The sequence below is a fragment of the Melitaea cinxia genome, chromosome 13 (genome assembly GCF_905220565.1).
Source record: "Melitaea cinxia chromosome 13, ilMelCinx1.1, whole genome shotgun sequence".
NCBI classification, from domain to species: Eukaryota; Metazoa; Arthropoda; class Insecta; order Lepidoptera; family Nymphalidae; genus Melitaea; species Melitaea cinxia.
In genome coordinates, this window is record NC_059406.1 from 2,202,955 (window position 1) to 2,221,623 (window position 18,669).

The window sequence follows — 18,669 nt, forward strand, 5'->3', positions numbered from 1 at the left end:
AAATATGTACAATTTTTACGATATTCGGATAGGCTTTTGTAATTACGTTTGTTCCTTTATAAGACAGTTTTATGGCTGCTTATACCAGCTCAGAATACTCAGCCTATAAATGCCGGCAAAGGATTACTCATTGATGTTTGATAACGATTCGAAGACAATCCAACTGTATATCAGTAACATCAACTGTAATGCAAAAAAATCAACGTATGTATTTCTAGTTTAAAATTTTAGCTGGTTTTCTGACTTTTGTTATTATTATTTTTCATAGATGTGTATCGGAATGCAGTCGAGGGTACTACTCAGAGGCCGGTCGGTGTACTCGTTGTATGCACGGATGTGCAGAATGTGTATCGCGTTTGAATTGTACTTCGTGTATCGGTTCTTTGAGGCTTCAGTCTGGCGCTTGCAGAACTTCCTGCGCTGAAGGGTAAGATTTATTTTTATATTTCGTCTACTTGTTTGTTTATTTCATTGCTTGAACGCGGTAATCTTAAGGACTAACTGTTTCTTATTGAAAAATTCTTTTATTTATGGCTAGCCTAATTACCTAAAAAGGCTATATATAAATACAATATTTTTATGAATTTTTTTCTTCAAATTAATGCGGGTGTAATCGCGGGGCACGGCTAGTTTCTATAATAGAACAAACAGTATTTATAATACAATGATTTTAGTAAACGTCAATATATTCACTGACCAGTTAAGTTTTCACAAATGGAATAAATATGCATTAAAAATAGGAAGAAAATCACAGAATTGTAAATTATATTATCAAATCCCTAAGCAACTTACAAGGTGAATTGGAAGATCGATTCTTCTATCAAATACATGGTATTTCAATAAGCGAATTTGACCGAAGATTGCCATTATTTACCTAAAGTTTTAGTTTTGATTCCGCATGTTGTATTTGTATTTTGACGTTCAGGCTAACCGTATATGTCTCGTTTCTATAGACATCTGCGTAACTGTATTAATTGGAAGATCGATTCTTCTATCAAATACATGGTATTTCAATAAGCGAATTTGACCGAAGATTGCCATTATTTATCTAAAGTTTTTGTTTTGATTCCGCATGTTGTATTTGTATTTTGACGTTCAGGCTAATCGTATATGTCTCGTTTCTATAGACATCTGCGTAACTGTATTAATTGGAAGATCGATTCTTCTATCAAATACATGGTATTTCAATAAGCGAATTTGACCGAAGATTGCCATTATTTACCTAAAGTTTTAGTTTTGATTCCGCATGTTGTATTTGTATTTTGACGTTCAGGCTAACCGTATATGTCTCGTTTCTATAGACATCTGCGTAACTGTATTAATTGGAAGATCGATTCTTCTATCAAATACATGGTATTTCAATAAGCGAATTTGACCGAAGATTGCCATTATTTACCTAAAGTTTTAGAGTTTTGATTCTGCATGTTGTATTCCGCATATTTGTATTTTGACGTTCAGGCTAACCGTATATGTCTCGTTTCTATAGACATCTGCGTAACTGTATTAATTGGAAGATCGATTCTTCTATCAAATACATGGTATTTCAATAAGCGAATTTGACCGAAGATTGCCATTATTTACCTAAAGTTTTAGAGTTTTGATTCCGCATGTTGTATTCCGCATATTTGTATTTTGACGTTCAGGCTAACTGTATATGTCCCGTTTCTATAGACATCTGCGTAAATGTATTTCTGTTTTTAAGTTTTCAAACATCAAAACGTCACTTATCCTCCAGGAAAAGTGGAACTAAATTTCTTCCTAATAGTTTTAAGCTTGTACAGTTTGATTGATAATATTATATTTGTCCAGGTACTACGCAGATCGCGGAACATGCTCCAAGTGTTATTTATCTTGCCGGTCTTGTGTGGGACCCAGACGAGATCAGTGCGCATCCTGTCCTCCTGGTTGGAGATTAGCAGCTGGGGAATGTCACCCTGAATGTCCTCAAGGTAGGTGATGTTTTCATTTACGATTCTATGTACCTCCTTCTTATATAAGGTAGGGCACAGCAGGAAATTTCCTGCTCGAAATCTGGAGTCGCTCGTCAGGGGAAGTACCTTGAATTTACAGAAGATCGCAGCTAAATAATACTGCTTTCAAGCAGTGTTGTGTTCCTGTTGGTGAGTCAGGTGACCAGAGGTCCTCAGAAGATGGGGGGGGGGGAGTTAAGAGTAGGATTGTTTTTAATTAATTTATTGAAGTGTATTAAATATTTATAAATGGAGATCGCAAGCTAATGTCAATCAGTCTTAGAGGTTTTGAAATTGTAACCTGGTAATACCGGAACTAGTCTCTAGTGATCCAAATAATCTGATAGTTGAACTTACATTTGCATTTAGAATGATTGTTCGGTATTGCATTGGGATGTTGACTCAACGCCTATGCTGAATGAAAACATTGTACATCTTGATTTGAATAGTTTTAGGGAAATTTCGGAAAACGCATATGTGCCATTTTTAATGGAATCCGAAACAATCTTTGAAATATTTAAATAATATTGAGGATTTAGGAGGAGGAGGGGAATTAAAAAATTTTGTTAGTTGATTTGCAAAATATAGTTTTTCTCTAAGACTACTGTTTGTCATAATATAAACCTTTTATTATTTATTTATTTAACACCAACGAGATGGACGCTGACAATCGACAGTTATAATCATAAACAAAAGATTTTAAAAGCTATAGTTTATATTAATTAGTGTTACACTCATTCTATTAATTTGAGCACATATATATTATAAAAAATAATAATTAAAATACATTTAAAATCAATTCCAAAATAGTTTTAAAAAGTCTCGATCAATTTACCATACAGTTGAAAGCATAAACAATTATGAAATTATTTGATTACAAAATTAAATTAACATTAATGAATAAGTCGCTGTTATACTCGTATGACATAACTTCCTCGCATAGTATTATTATCAATTTCCATCACCAGGGTTCTACCAAACCGAGGATGGCTGTCGTCATTGTCACCACTATTGCCGCGAATGTAACGGTTCTAGCCCGCTACACTGCACGTCTTGTCCTCCGCGGTTCATGTTAGATGGCGGGATATGTATGGAGTGCCTCGGTTCACAGTACTTCGAAACGAGCAGTGGAATATGTCGCGCTTGCGACGAATCGTGTAGGACTTGCTCCGGTCCCGGGCAGTATAGCTGTTCCGGTTGTTCGAGACCATTGCGACTTGATAGGTGAGTGGGAATGATTGTTATGTCTCTATCTGCGGTTTAGCTTTTGTTTTAGAATTGAATTAATCATACGTTTTTGGATGTGTTCATTCAATATTCTTTGTATGTGGTAAAATGTATAATAGTGTACGATACGATACGATTCAGCTGAAACATCCCAGTGCTGGGTATTGGCCTCTATCTCCATGTAAGAGAAGGATAGGAGCTTAATCTACCATGCTACTCTACTGCGGGTTGGTGGATATGTTCCCTGTTATGAGTAACGATCGGATGATAACAACCGGGACCGAAGGCTTAACGTGCGCTCTGAGGTACGGTGGGGAGACCCACAAGGATCAAACCGGAACGAAATATTTGTGCAAATACAAAAATCTATCCCGAGCTGGAATCGAATCGTTGGTGTTTTAGGCGACTACACGTTACTCATACTCGTAGTAGGAAATATATCCGCCAACCCACATTGGAGCAGCGTGGTGGATTGAGCTCTGATCCTTTTCCTACATCCCCATGTAGTATCCCCAAAGAGACCTGCCCAGCAGTGGGATATTACAGGCTGAAGCGTTCATGCCAATGTAACGACACAATAGTCCCTATTCATCCATCAAATTATTTTAATCTAACAAAATTTATGAATAAATTAAAAAATATATATTAATTATTGTTCTTTCTACTAATAAAAGTAACCAGAAGTTAGCTTGAAGTGAGCAATTTAAAATCCAATACAAACTCAGCGTATAGCATTCGAATCGATTAATTTCCTTTAATTTAAAATCAAACAGACAGCCGTTCCTCACGTCGTTGTTCTTCACTAAAGTTACGTCTTGATAAGTGTTTGAACAACTTGGCGATTAGTTTTGAAGCCCGGACTCTGTACAACGAACGTCTATAGGGCATAGAGTAGTCTATAGAATATTTGTCTATAGTCTGTAAAATATTTATTACGTTTTAGTGGACGTTGATATGGAGTGAAGATAATTGGAAAACACTTATTGATCTTTTAATTTTTTTTTCAAACCCTGCTAACATATTATTAAAATGTCTGATAATAACTGAATACATCTTCAACATTTTTTTCTAAACGAAATGCGTTTTTTTTTTGTTAATTATGATAATTTTTATTATTGTTCTCTAAATAATAGAAATATTTCGTTATTTTTTTTTGGTATTAGAGTAATTGAAATAAGGATATAGAGATAAAAAATAAATAATTTGATATATATATTGCTTTTATGGAACAAAAAAGGTTAAATATTAAAAATGTGTTTTTTTTTTTAAATTATCGTTCTATTTATTTTAATTTCAACGTGTTGAAGCAGCGGTCGCAGTACTGTATGTTGCGGTAGTTGTAAGTTCGATTCCAGCACATGACCAACATTTAGATTGGCCATATAAATGTTTGTCGTGGTCTGGGCATTTGGTCTTGTGTATTGTGTATATATCCGAATTGTACCGTGGCACAAGAGTTAATCCTAGTGGGGGTCGTTGAGCGTGAAGCGTTTATATATTTATTTACTAGCATCCCGCCCGGCTTCGCACGGGTATTTCACAAACATTTTTCATTCATACAATATACATATATAAATTTTCACAAATTTTTTTTGAAAATATAATTAAGCCTATGTCAACCGCGGATATTGTAGCTTCCCAATAGTGAAAAGAATTTTTCAAATTGGTTCAGTAGTTACGGAGTCTCTTCAATGCAAACAAACACACAATCTCAAATCTTTTCTCTTTATAAAATTAGTATAGATAATATTTAACAAATTTGATATTTAAGTACAAAAATATTACGTTCGGACGGCATACACGTAATTAATTTTATTAGATATTACTTTGTGGCTAACTACTTGTAGCACTTTAGCAAGTTACGTTCAATAGCTTAAGACCACGAAGGTTAGGTCATTACCTAAAAGTTCATTCCTTTGATCCTTACCCCTTTATTATTTTAACACAAACTACCACCAAGCTCAATTAAAACGTAAATGCTTTTATTATACAACGTATCAGATCTCAAAGGTAAGATTTTTCTAACGGATCAAAGTTAAAATTTAATATCTTTGAGAATAGAACGCTAACTCATCCACTCAAAGTAAAATTAAAAATAATAATAAGAAAAATATACTTTTGTTAAACTTTTGAGTTACAAATAATTTTAACAGTTTTATTCGTGGCAAATGTGACGAAAGTAGGTAAATTAATAATATTCCGTTTCACCAAAGATTTGCTCAAAAATTGTTGTCTATAAAATCTTCTAATATATAAAATTCTCGTGTCGCGGTGTGTGTAGTTAAACTCCTCTGAAACGGCTTGACCGGGCAGGTCGGGTAGGTCTGAGAATCGAACAACATCTATTTTTCATCCTCCTAAGTTATAACGAGGGGGGGGGGGGTTGAGGAGGTTACTAACATATATGGCAAAACAACGTTTGCGGGGTCAGCTATTATTACAGCCTATACAGTCCACTGCTGGACATAGGCCTCCACAAGTTTACGCCAAAAATAACGTGAACTCATGTGTTTTGCCCATAGTCACCACGCTGGGCAGGCGGGTTGGTGACCGCAGTACTGGCTTTGTCGCACCGAAGACGCTGCTGCCCGTCTTCGGCCTGTGTATTTCAAAGCCAGCAGTTGGATGGTTATCCCGCCATCGGTCGGCTTCTTAAGTTCCAAGGTGGTTGTGGAACCTTGTTATCCCTTAGTCGCCTCTTACGACACCCACGGGAAGAGAGGGGGTGGCTAAAATCTTTAGTGCCGTAGCCACACAGCACAGGGGTCAGCTAGTGTGCATATAAACAAAAAACCTGTAAATGTTATGAACAAGTTTGTGAGAATAGACTTGTTAAATGAAGTTGTATGCACACTTTATATGTCACTCTTTTATTCTAAAATTAAAGAACATCAAATAAGATTTTTTTTTAATTTCTGCTTAATTTTTATTTTATTTTTTTATTAAAAATTCAACAGAATACTAACCTTAAAAAAATAGCGAAATATGTCCATCTCTTTTCGAGTTTTGCGCTCGGCAACAATATAGAAATTTTTTATTTATATAGGTAGATTAATTTAGTTTGGAAATGTAATACCAAACCGCCATCACGTTGACTTGTCACAGGTTGAACAACCAATGCGTGCAGTGTTGTTCGGAGCGAGCGGTTTCAACTAATTCAACGCCTCCACCCGATTGCTGCCATTGTCATCCGGACACCGGTAAGATTATGCTCTTGGATTGAATATTAATCCTTTGATTTTGGCTTTGAATGTTATTTGGTGTCGGATTTCTTGAAGTATTTTTAATAGGTATCACGTTAAAATGTAATTGATGAGAAATATTAATGAATTAATTTTTACTGAATTTGAATGAATTTAAATGATGAAGAATATAAATTCGAAACATGGAGAATGAAACTGGAATCGTTACGAATAAGTTGAAAATTTAATGAAATAGTTATTATTTTTATATTATAACTAATTCATATTAATACTTTGACCATTTAAGAGTATTATGGTACAAGATGGCGTATGTGTACGTTTTTTTGGTTTTTTTTTTCTTAGATATTAAAAAAAATAATAATAGCTGTTTTTACGCACAGACCTACAATGATGTAATAGTAGCAATTCATGTCTATGTGTATCTTTATGAATACTTCAAATTAGGCGTCTATGAAATGACGAAGTGGCCATTGAAATAATACTTTATTGAGATTTTAGCAAAGTTATAAGTATACATCTCAATTGGAACATAGTCATAACATCGTGGTACGTTCCAGGCGAGTGTATAAACTCATCAGTGGCTGGCAAACGCCGTATACCGGAGTGGGGCGCTCTCGAAGCCACACAGAGCGAAGCCACGCCACACTCTCGAGCCAGCGCTGTTGTGGCATTCGCCGCTGTTGCCATTGTTGTGTTCGTGGTCGCTGCGATCGTGATACAGGTGAAGACTTGTTACTTTATTTTAAATTTAATTATTAACTTTTACTGAAGTAAAACTTCTCTACGCACGCTTGACTTGGGAAGTAAGCCGGTGAATGTGTGACTAAAGCGTTACGAAAAGTGTGATCGAGCGAGGCGAACGGAGCAAGAGAGAGAGGTGTCAGCACAAATTTTCTTTCTCTCTTTCTCTCATAGCCAGCTCGTTTCGTATATCTAAGACACAGCGCAGGCCTGTTGCTATTTTTTTTATATCACTAGGTCGGCAAACAAGCGTACGGCTCACCTGATGGTAAGAGATTACCGTAGCCTATAGACGCCTGCAACACCAGAAGTATCGCAAGCACGTTGCCGACCCAATCCCCAATCCCCCCAGGAGCTCTGGAAAAGCTCTCTGCTAAAGAAGTTTCACTTCAGTCGTGTGGTCTAAAGTACACTCGTTTTTTTTTTGTTTATATTATATATTTATAGAAGGTACGTTGTTACAGACGCGAAGTTCGCGGAAGCCTCGAACCCGTTCGAAGGGAGCGTACTATTCGCCGCTCGCGTGCGCGGACGAGGCCGAAAGTTCGGTGCTCGGCTCGCGAACACTACCCGTCGAGCTCGAGCACGAGCCCCTCCTCGAACACTCCACATAGAGTGCTGTGATGTAGACGTAAGTGATTTGATGTGACCCGACTGCGATTTTATTCGACTATCGTGACTCGACTAAGGTTTTATTCGATTTTCGTGACTTGCTTTCTATCGATTTAAATCGAACACGTAAAAAAAAACGTCAACCAATTTTATTTAATACTACGAGTTAATTTGGAGTACTTAATTGTGACGCAATTTTAATCAAATAAGTAAAAGATTCATCTGAATTTTTTTAATACTACAAGATAATTTAAAGTAATCTATTTGGGTTAATCAGCACGTAATTGACTGTTTTTAAGGCTGTTTTTTTTAAGTGACTTTTCTTGTTCGATTGTAAAGTCGCTCGTTTTAAAATCGACTCGAGTCGCATCACTAGTTGACGTAGCGAGCACGAGTTCTCGGCTGTCGAATGTAGTCTAAATACAATTGTATTAAAGTCGATTTTGTAATGAGATATTTAATACGTTTTGATATGTACCGATTATTTTGTATAAACCAACAAAACGTAAATGTTACGTAACAGTCCTAATATGTTATGGAGGGTAGTTCGTTTTTTTATTTACCATCTTTATAGACGAGAAAAGCGTTTGTCTTTTCAAACGTTTTGTAATAATTTAACTCAAATGACGTTTACTGTCGTGTGAAATTAAATAAATAGTGATAATATGGTCGCAAATATGTATAAAAATTTATGTTAATCGGTGGACCATTCGTAAAAGTAAATATAAGAATGTATAAATAAACTTGTAGCTCAGGAGACTGTTGATAATACATTAATTAAAACATTTGCTATAGTTGAAAATATGCAATGATATAATAATTTATTTAAAAAAAAAAGGTATAATTTGATATATATAACAGTAATAAAAGTAATATTACCACTTTCGATTCGTGACATGAAAAATCGAATACAAAAATTATTTTTCTATTAAAAAAAAAAAATTAAAACATCATAATCCTTAGGTTTTTAAAAATTAAACATTACATGTATAAATACTTTCAAGTATGTTCGTATGAAATAAAATCATGAATTATATAGTTAGATATATTATAATTCTGAACAAATTGTTCTACTGGCTCACGCCTACCATAATACATGCAATTACGAAGTTTTTGTTACTTTTTTTATCATGAAGCTTGTTTTATTATTAATTTAACAATATAATAAAAAAATAATTCAATAGAAAATCTCATCGTATCTTTAAACGATCGTTTCTTTATCTAAAATAACGTATCAACCAAAAAACTTTGATCCGCCATAAAATCGAAGAAGGACCCGTTTAAGGCTCCTTAATCCCGGTCAAGGATTGACCCGGTCAAATAGCGACCCGTATTAGCCGGACCTGTTTACCGATCGTAAAACGAAAATTTGCTTACGCCTAAATAAAGCTAAGCGTATGCCACCACACCTACCCACAAATTAGTATACCCGGCGATAACAATGCTACAAAAACATCGGCAAATCAAAATTATCTACAACTTGATAAATATTTATACGTAAATTGTAGGTTAATCTCCTAACCGATAATAAACCGTTATAAGCTTTAGTTCCTACTCGTATATTCAGAAAAGGATTCGTTTTGCATAGGAAAATTTCAAATTTCGAACATGTCTTGTTCGAAATTTGAAGTTACACGTTTTGTTTACATAATGAACCTGTTATAAATTAATGTCCCGTTCTAAATGAAACATCTCTTGAGAAAACGAATTATTTTATGAGTATGGGAAAACAGATTTTATACAACCTGTAATTTCTGTAATACATAACCTAATTGAGCATACGCTTAGCTTACATCTTGATTGTTTCTTGCTTGGAATCCGCTTACAGAACACTGTCCCAAAGTCAATAGTTAAACATTGAGGCTTCAGTGCGAGTTAGTTAGGTTCGGTTTGCTTATAATCAATACGTACATACCCTCACGTGATTTTCGCTTACACAGAGTACTGGATAATACTAGAGACTCTAGAAATGATGTAATTTACTGATATCAGGCTAGGCTAGTGTTTACTATCTTGGTCGTAAGAGAAATTAGTACTGGCACAACATTAAAAAAAAATTGAACTATAAAACCGTTAAATTGATATTAATTTCAAAAAGGAATCCGTTGTGTTGTACGATGCTATTTCAAAATGGAAGCGATAAAAATTGTTTCAAATAAATAAGTAAAAAAAAAGTAACACAAACCAAAACCGTTCGGTTCAACATTGCAACTCCCGCTGATCTAGATTAAAAATAATATTGTAGTTGAGGCTTTTTGAAAGTTAAATTAAATATTCACGTATTATACCGCCATCTCGTTAATAGTGTCACAATTTTATTTCAGTATGTATTTCGTTAATTTTAAGTAGGATGTAGGACTAAAAGTTACCAGATATGAATTTTATGTACAATGTATTTTCAATCCATTTTTTAATATAAGACAATTACTGTGGCTCTTTACCATTCCATTACCCTTAGATTTTCCATTTCATTACCATTAGAAGAACCATTTCCTTATATATTAAAAACCGGTTCTTATATTCAAAAGCGATTGGTTTTGCTTACTTTAGTTCAATGAACAAAACGGATCGTTTTTGAATATAGTAACCGGTAAGTCACCTTGTCTTTAATTTTTAAGTAGGGTAATACTTTGAAACTTCGGTCACACTGTGATTTTACTTTCATGATTTTTTTGAAATCTGTTCCATAGTGTTATCGATTTTTTGCTAGTTAGTAACGTATTTGTTTAATCTGTAAACAAAAATCCAGCGAAAGAATCATTTTCTTTCGCTTAAATGTTTAAGTCTTACTTTATTAATATTCTAGTGGAAATTTAATTTTAAACAACATATAGTGGAACAGGTATGATATCTAACAAATAAAAATGTTACCAATAACATCACAAATATGTAAATAAATAAATAAATTGTTATTTTTTTTTATAATAAATTATTGTCCATAGATAAAAATATTTTTTACTGATTACGTCTATGAAAAGTTTCACTTTTAATCATCATTTATACCCGGTTTCTATATTCAATTAACTATTCGTTTTGGATAAAGAACCGTTTTATTTCGTTTTCGGAATTTACCGCTTCGTGAAACGAGTTTTTTTTTTTAAATATAGGAACCGGTATTAGTGATGTGTCATTACAGATTGTCATAATGTAGAGAAATTGTATGTGTGTGCAATCAATTCTTTATGAGTCGTATATAATATGTCAATTAAATTTTCGAAATTTTTGTATTGTTTTGTGTATGTTTTTTTTTGCTTTTATATAGATTTATGTACTTAGTTTTAAATTTCTTGACAACTGATACGATTCGGTGTCTACATTTGCATAATTTCACATATATTTGTTTTTTTTAAGCTATTTTTTTTTTAATTATACTTGGTGTTTTGATCTGTCTGTTTAGTTTTTTTATATTTTATTTTAGTGGAAATCATTTTTAATTATAAAACGTATTTTTGTATGGATATTCTTATGTGCAATTAATATTTATAATAAAAGCAATTCTGTGTCATTTGTGTCTTTTATTGTTTTCAAGCGTAATACTAATACTAATAATATTATTTTGAGTGAAGTTATAGGTTTAACTAAGTACTTTTTTTTTTTTTTTTATTAATATATTATAATAAAAAGCATTAAAAACCACGCAGGTTTATGACAATGATATTTAGTAACTAAAAAAGTAAGTTACAATAATTATAACAAAATATGTTTGCCATACACAAAGGGTCGTTTGTTCCCAAGGTAAGCAACTAAATGCCTTTACACATACATACACAGACACACACACACGATCGCACGCAAGCACGCACATAACTTTAATTACTGATATACAAATGTAAATATGGTGATACCTATTATACATTATGCGTCTTACGAGGTACTATTGGATCAGTAAAAATCTTCAATAAAACATAAAAAAATATCTATAAGTAATATTCACCAAACTTCCCGTTTCGAGGTAAACGAAAATCGTCCCATATGTTTTTATGGATTCCTTCCTGTCTGTTAGTATATACAAGAAGGTATGTGATGGTGAATAAAATATTACAGGAACAGAGGGTGCTTTGTTTACTTGACGAAATGTAACAATTTATAATTCACGTGAAAGAAGACGTGAGGGGATGAGTTAGTGTTCAGATTACATGGTTTAAATATAACACATATAATTTAAAACAGAAATTATATCTATATAAATAAAAATGAATAGTTGAAATGTATGTACGCACATAAAGGATTCGGAAGAACGTGTGCAGGCGATTTGGATGTTTTTTTTTTGTATTGTTATTGTCTGGACAAAGTAAGTATAAAAGAATATAAACAATAAACGATGTATGAAACAAAATATGCTGGCACGAAATTTATCAGGTCTGCTAGTTTCAAATAGAAACGACATACCTATGTACAAAAAATGTTTGAATCTCATTTAAGCGTAGCCCTAATGACGCCAAGTTCTTCATGACAAAATAGGCAAAGTAAGAGAATTATATTTTTCTAAATTGATCCAGCATATCCTTAGATCCCGAGAAAGAAAAAAATGGACACATTATTTTGCTTTACTACTGTAAAAATATCGCATTTAAAACAAAATTTTGTATTTTTCTAAAAATTTGAAGAAAGTTTCAGCCAAATGATTTTATTTTTATTATTAATTGTACCTATTTAGAAAATTGTCTTGTATACCAAACCTAAATTCCCATACATATATATATTTATGGCGGCCCTATTGAAAGTCGCAAACAGACCCTTATTACGAGAGCAATATCAGAGGGATGGTATTTGCATAGTATTGTTCTGTCTGTGACCGCTGCATTAACATTTAGACAATCGCTGCCCAACCGCTCGGAGGAATACCTCGTTTAATAGTATATGGACAACACGTAACGCTCTAGTTTAGTGATTGCGTCTTTTCGGTCCCTATTTCGTGGTAAGGATTCTGAAATTTGGGGCTATGGAATGTTTTAAATGAGCCAAAACAATTCAATTAATACATCATCATCATCATCATCATCATTTCAGTCCACTGCTGGACATATGCCTTCATAAGTTCGCGCCAAAAATGGCGTGAACTCATGTGTTTTGCCCATAGTCACCACGCTGGGTAGGCGGGTTACAATATAACAATTTTATGGCCCGGGCTGCTTACGAAAGAGGTGTGGCAAAATCACCATGATTTTTTCATCTGTAAAAAAAACTCCAAATCACTTTTGAGCAAAGTAACACGTATAAAAATGTTGCTTGCTAAAATTAAGCGTGCCACTAATGTCTTGAATTCATTTGGTAAAAAAATAATAAATGAATTGTTAGGGGTGGGAAGTTTTTGGTGGGCCACGAGCGGCAAAAACTACGCTACGCCACTATAATAAACTTTCCATAGTGCTACAAACGCAAACAAAAAATAAATAAATATTGAATAGCATACCCAGGTCTGATTGTTATCAGACATACCAATCAACAGTATACGTTTCTAAAACACATCAATTGTTTTAATATTATTTAGAATTAGTGAGACAGCGTTGTTTGAATTACATATGCGTGATTGAGGGTAGTGGCTTTCGATGTTTTTGTCATTTTTAAGTATTGCTTTTAATTGAAGTATAACACGGGACAAATATATTTTGTAGATTTTTCTTCTTAGTTTTGAAATAAACAATTGTGAAGAATTTTCTTTAGAAACCTCAACACGTGAAAGTGTCTGTATTGACTAGGGACAACAATCGTTGCTCAGCTGAAGAATAATGTACTAATGCGCTGTTTTTTTTTTCAAATATCTTATATATTAATCTATTAGGGCCTTTTATACATATGTACATGACAGTCCTATACTATACTTATCCTATACTAAAACTAACAATTTTAACATTTTTAAATAAACTAAATTGTAACTACAAACTCTAGTATAAATTTGGCACATTGGGATGTTGGTTCAGACAAGATCTGATTGAACAAGCCGACTTCCAATAAATTTAGGCCTAACTTGGACACCAAATCTCGTCTGCTCCGTTTCTGTGGAGGTTAAATTTATCTTCATAATGAAAATAAAAATATCTTAAATAGGCTTCAAAAGCTTCATAGAATAGTCACTTTACATATCAAAATTTTAATTATGGTTGAAAGTGAAGTTACCGTCGATTCGGAATAAAGATTCTGCAGAGAAGAATCGGCAAGAAACCCCGCAGTTACTCTTTAAAAAAAACTGTATTTAATATAAAATTGGTAATATCTTGCATGAAACACGTTTTAGCATATGTGTCTAATTCCTGTGGTTTAAGTTATGTTTTAGGCGTACTGCAAATTTTGCTAGATAAATTTTATGGCGAAAAATTTTGTGGTGAAATTCGAATTCTCAATAGTCAAAAAGTGATCACGATTTTTACGCTATATTCAATGTAATAAAGAAAATTTTGAAAATTTTAGCGTGTTCATAAACATTAAAATTCCAACATTTTTTAACGTTTGTAAAACTTTCATGTTTTAACATCGCATTTTGAATATCTACGTCATTACAACAAGCAAGGTTCGTAAAGTTGCTCATTTGTGTGCTATATATTTTTGTAACTGACCGTTTGACTGGAGTCTGTTTATAATTTATTAGAAACATATTTTATAACGTTTTTATTTAATTCTCTCTGACGTTTCTGTTTTAAAATGTTAAAAGCTTCGTGCTTTGTAATTTATTGACCTACTTTAAAAGGGTTAAAATCCTTGTTTCGTTTCGCTTAAATGTCACCGTTGCTATATTTATTATTTTCTTTTTCATACTCTCTGTCGTTTAAATATATTTAAGTCTACTGTTGGACATAGACCTCAAGTTTCTTCAAATTTTTGCTAAATATCCAGGTTGTTCGCAATACTTATCCAGTCTTTGCTTACGATTACGAATATTATTTTTACTAACGCTGTTGTTGCGTATACTTGTAAACTAGTCAACCATTGGGTGTACTCTTAATCGTGCATTAAAATAGAAGACAACTTTTAAATTTCAAGAAACTGTTTCGACGCTTTTAATCCTTCAGTTCAAGGTTTAAAATTACTACAGTAAGTAAGTAAGTAAGTAAGTTAGGCTTGATATAATATAAAAGAACATGATGAAATAATGAAAAAATGTGAACTTGTTAAAAGTAAGCCGACGTCAAAAAAGGAGGAGGTTACTCAATTCGACCGTATATATATAATGTATGTTCGAGGATAACTTCGTCGTTTATGAACCAATTTTGATAATTCTTTTTTTGTTGGAAAGGAGATATTGTAAGTGTGGTGCCATTATAAGGAAACCAGGATCTGATGATGGAATCTTAGAGAAATCGAGGGAAACTGTATATATATAAATAAATAAATATTTACAACATACACACACAGACATCTGTTCCTAAAGTATGCTTGTGTTATAGGTTACAGTAGACTGGTATAGCTACATTTTTTTTGATAAATATATGTAAATAATACACATATATATATATATATATATATATATATATATATATATATATATATATATATTAGCAGGGTCACTACAAACTGCACCAACGGGCTAATCGTAAAAGGAAAGGAGAAAAATACCGCAACAGGTGCAATACCAAATCAAATCATACAAAGCTTTGCTAAATTATTTTTACGACACATTCGATAATCAATTGATTTTGAGTATTCATTCAATGAATATAACATTTAAACTCCCGCAAAGCCTATCACGCCGGTAACGTACTACAATATAAATTCGTTCCGTCCAAAGCTATAAATTAGGATGAATATTAACACCAGTGTGTTATAATTGAATACATGGCAATAATTTAAGTTAAATACAGCAATTGATATAATTTAAACAATATGTTGCTAATGGAAAACTCCAGACGATCGCTCTGGTGTAATGATGCGTGTACCGCGGGGGCGGTGCCTAAGCACCGGCGGTAGTAGGTTCGATTCTTGCTCGGAGTAGATATTTGTGTTTATGTAAATATTTATATCCAGTCTCGTTGTCTGTCTGGGTTCGTTACTCACAGTAGCAGCGTGGTGGATTCAGCTCCGATCCTTCTTCTAGATGGAGAAAGAGGCCTATGCCCAGCAGTGGGATACTACAGGCTAAATCCTGATCGTGAACAGGCTGAAGCGGAGACCTCCATTGTTTTGATATATTTAACAAAATTACATTTTTTTATAATGGAGTATATGTCATAAATGTGTCCTATATGATTGACAACTTATTAATTTTATAAGGTATAATGATTGCAAAAATTAACTTGAGGTTAATTAGGCTATAACGTATTTCATACGATTTTTGCGTTAAGTTATTTATATCCATCTGTAAGAAGATCTCTGTTAGGGACGAGGATAAAAAAGATTTGGATGCGTTTACCGTCTTTGGAATTTCTGAAAAGTAAGTGATAATGTCAATAATGCTTAGATGAGGCATTTTAAGATAATGTATATAAAATAAGGTTATTTCAATTTTTTTTCTGTCTATCGGCTTTGTAAGCGCGTAGCTGTTATAGAGGAAGATATTTTATTTCATAGCATTTTTTTCAATGAACTGTGCATGCAATAAATACACACGATTTTGAATAATACAAATATAATTACAATTATTTACGTTTCGTCTATGTCAGTAACCCCCTCTTTTCCAGTGGGTGTCATAAGAGGCGACTAAGGGATTACACAGTTTCATTACCAACTTGGAACTTAAAAAGTTGACCGATGTTGGAATAACCATCCAACTGCTGGCTTTGAAAGGCCAAAAGCCTTGAAGGTATACAGGCCGAAGACGGGCAGCAGCGTTTCCGGTGCGACAAGCCAGCCCTGCGGTCACCAACCCGTCTGCCCAGCGTGGTGACTAAAACCAAAATACATGAGTTTTCTCCATTTTTGGCGCGAACTTGTGGAGGCTGTATTAGGCTGTGATGATGATAATGATGATGATGATGATATGTCAGTAAAACTCTAGATTATTTAGAGCACTAAAATCATAAATATCGAAAAGAATTTCGGATGTCCAACTTTTTCTGTCTTACTATACCATTTTAATTGTTCTAACAGAGAAGGATGCACGTGTTCACTTCGCCTTGATAAAGTCAGTATACCTAGTAGTATGTTTGGGTTTAATTCATTATGATTAGCAATTAAAACAATTTACACTCATGACAAATGTCTTTATTAGGAACTTTGGCAATAGTAAAGGTTTAAGCCATTATAGACTTTATGGACAATAAAATAGGTACCCACAAATATAACATTCCGGGGTCGTTGTGGTTACAACCTAAATTGAATTATCGTCTCCTCTGAGAATGCTGACAGCGGTCCGTGGACCCTTAAGGCATACCGTATGATCCAATTCCACTTCGCCGAAATTATGAAAGTCGGACCAAATTTGCAAAACTAAAATCTAAGTCGGTTAGGTAAATTTTAATTAATTCGTAGGGTAGTTTTGTAAAAAAAATAAAGTAAACGATTAACAAATAACTTCCTTACCATTTACTACATTTTTATTGTGAAAAACCTTTTCTCACGATTGTTGCTCGCACTAAAATAACGCTTGTCATACCATTTAATTCACATTCAATTAGGTAGGTATATTTACGTGTCGAAAAATTCAGCATACGTTCAACTTAAGCTATAGTCCAGTAGTTAACACTAGGAAATCTTTAATCCCTGTCTTTTGTTTTGATCTATCATTCGTCTCGCTTGCTCTTTGAGATTTCAAAATATAATGTCTTACATTTTATTTATTTATTTATTTGGGAAACATACAATATAAAAATCACATACAATTAATTTTCTTACAAAAACACATTAATCACTAAAGTTTCCACTAACAATAATATACAGACATGTCATTTGTCAAAAATCGTAAGTTTAAATCAATTAACATAATATAAATTAAATTAACTATCAAAAAGACAAAAAATCACTTAGATATAAAAATTTATGTGATTTATAAAAAAAAAGTCACAAAAAGAGTCGAGCGTGTCAATTATGTCAAATGAAAGGATTATAATTTAAAAATAAGTCAAAGATTAGAATTAAAATTAAGATTAATACAAAAATTACTGTAATAAATTAAAGGGATACATTATTATACCAAGAAATACATTGAATTTTTTTTTAATCAAAGAAATACATTATTATTATTTTTACTTATTACGTCCCTAACGTGCTGCTTAAATGAGGTTAGGGTACAATTAAAAATGTCAATAGAGTTAAATATGTCGTTATAGTTTTTACAGGACCTGAGAACAAAGATGTTTCCAGCATATTTGGTCCTGGTTACAGGGACAGAAAATAACTTTTTTGAACGCGAACTCGTCCGAGGGCATCTCAAATTAATGTTTTGTAACAAAAACGCCGAATTAATATGAGATTTCAGTATCTTATACAAAAAGACTTGGTCTCTCTCTAAGCGCCGATCAAGCAACGATGGGAGGGGTAACGGTTCGGTAACATCATTGCGACTTAAAGCTTTAAAATTAAAGTGCCTTTCAAATTTTCTTTGAATTTTTTCTATAGCTTCAATATAAGTTTTGTATTGAGGGTTCCAGACTGTCGATGCATACTCTAATATTGATCTAACATATGAGTTGTACAATAATAATAGAGTAGATCTATACCTAAAATCTCTACCACATCGAAATACAAAGCCAAGCATTCGGTACGCCTTTGTAGTTATATGCTCGATGTGAGAATTAAAGGATAGTTTGCAGTCAAGAAGAACGCCCAAGTCTCTCACTTCAGATACCCTGTTAAGCATAACATTGTTTAAAAAATAATCATATTTCAAAGACTCAGTCCTTCTAGAAAATGAGATAATACTACACTTTATGGGATTCAGAGGCGATTGTTTGTACAATAAATACTTAATTCGTTCAGATCGATTTGTAATAATTGACAATCAAGAGATGTTTTAATTTTCTTATATATTTTCATATCATCAGCAT

The 18,669-nt window shown here is 33.1% G+C and overlaps 1 protein-coding gene across 1 annotated transcript in view; it reads left to right on the forward strand.

The window, feature by feature from the left end:
* LOC123658857 (furin-like protease 2) overlaps positions 1–7,898 on the forward strand; it is a 92,871-nt gene extending 84,973 nt beyond the window's left edge. The window contains exons 8-13 of the mRNA XM_045594150.1: positions 269–427; positions 1,810–1,949; positions 2,939–3,194; positions 6,303–6,397; positions 6,958–7,121; positions 7,606–7,898. Of these exons, the coding sequence (XP_045450106.1) occupies positions 269–427; positions 1,810–1,949; positions 2,939–3,194; positions 6,303–6,397; positions 6,958–7,121; positions 7,606–7,755 (964 nt within the window). The 3' untranslated portion in view covers positions 7,756–7,898. The remainder of the gene's footprint in view (positions 1–268; positions 428–1,809; positions 1,950–2,938; positions 3,195–6,302; positions 6,398–6,957; positions 7,122–7,605) is intronic.
* Positions 7,899–18,669: the final 10,771 nt, after the last annotated feature.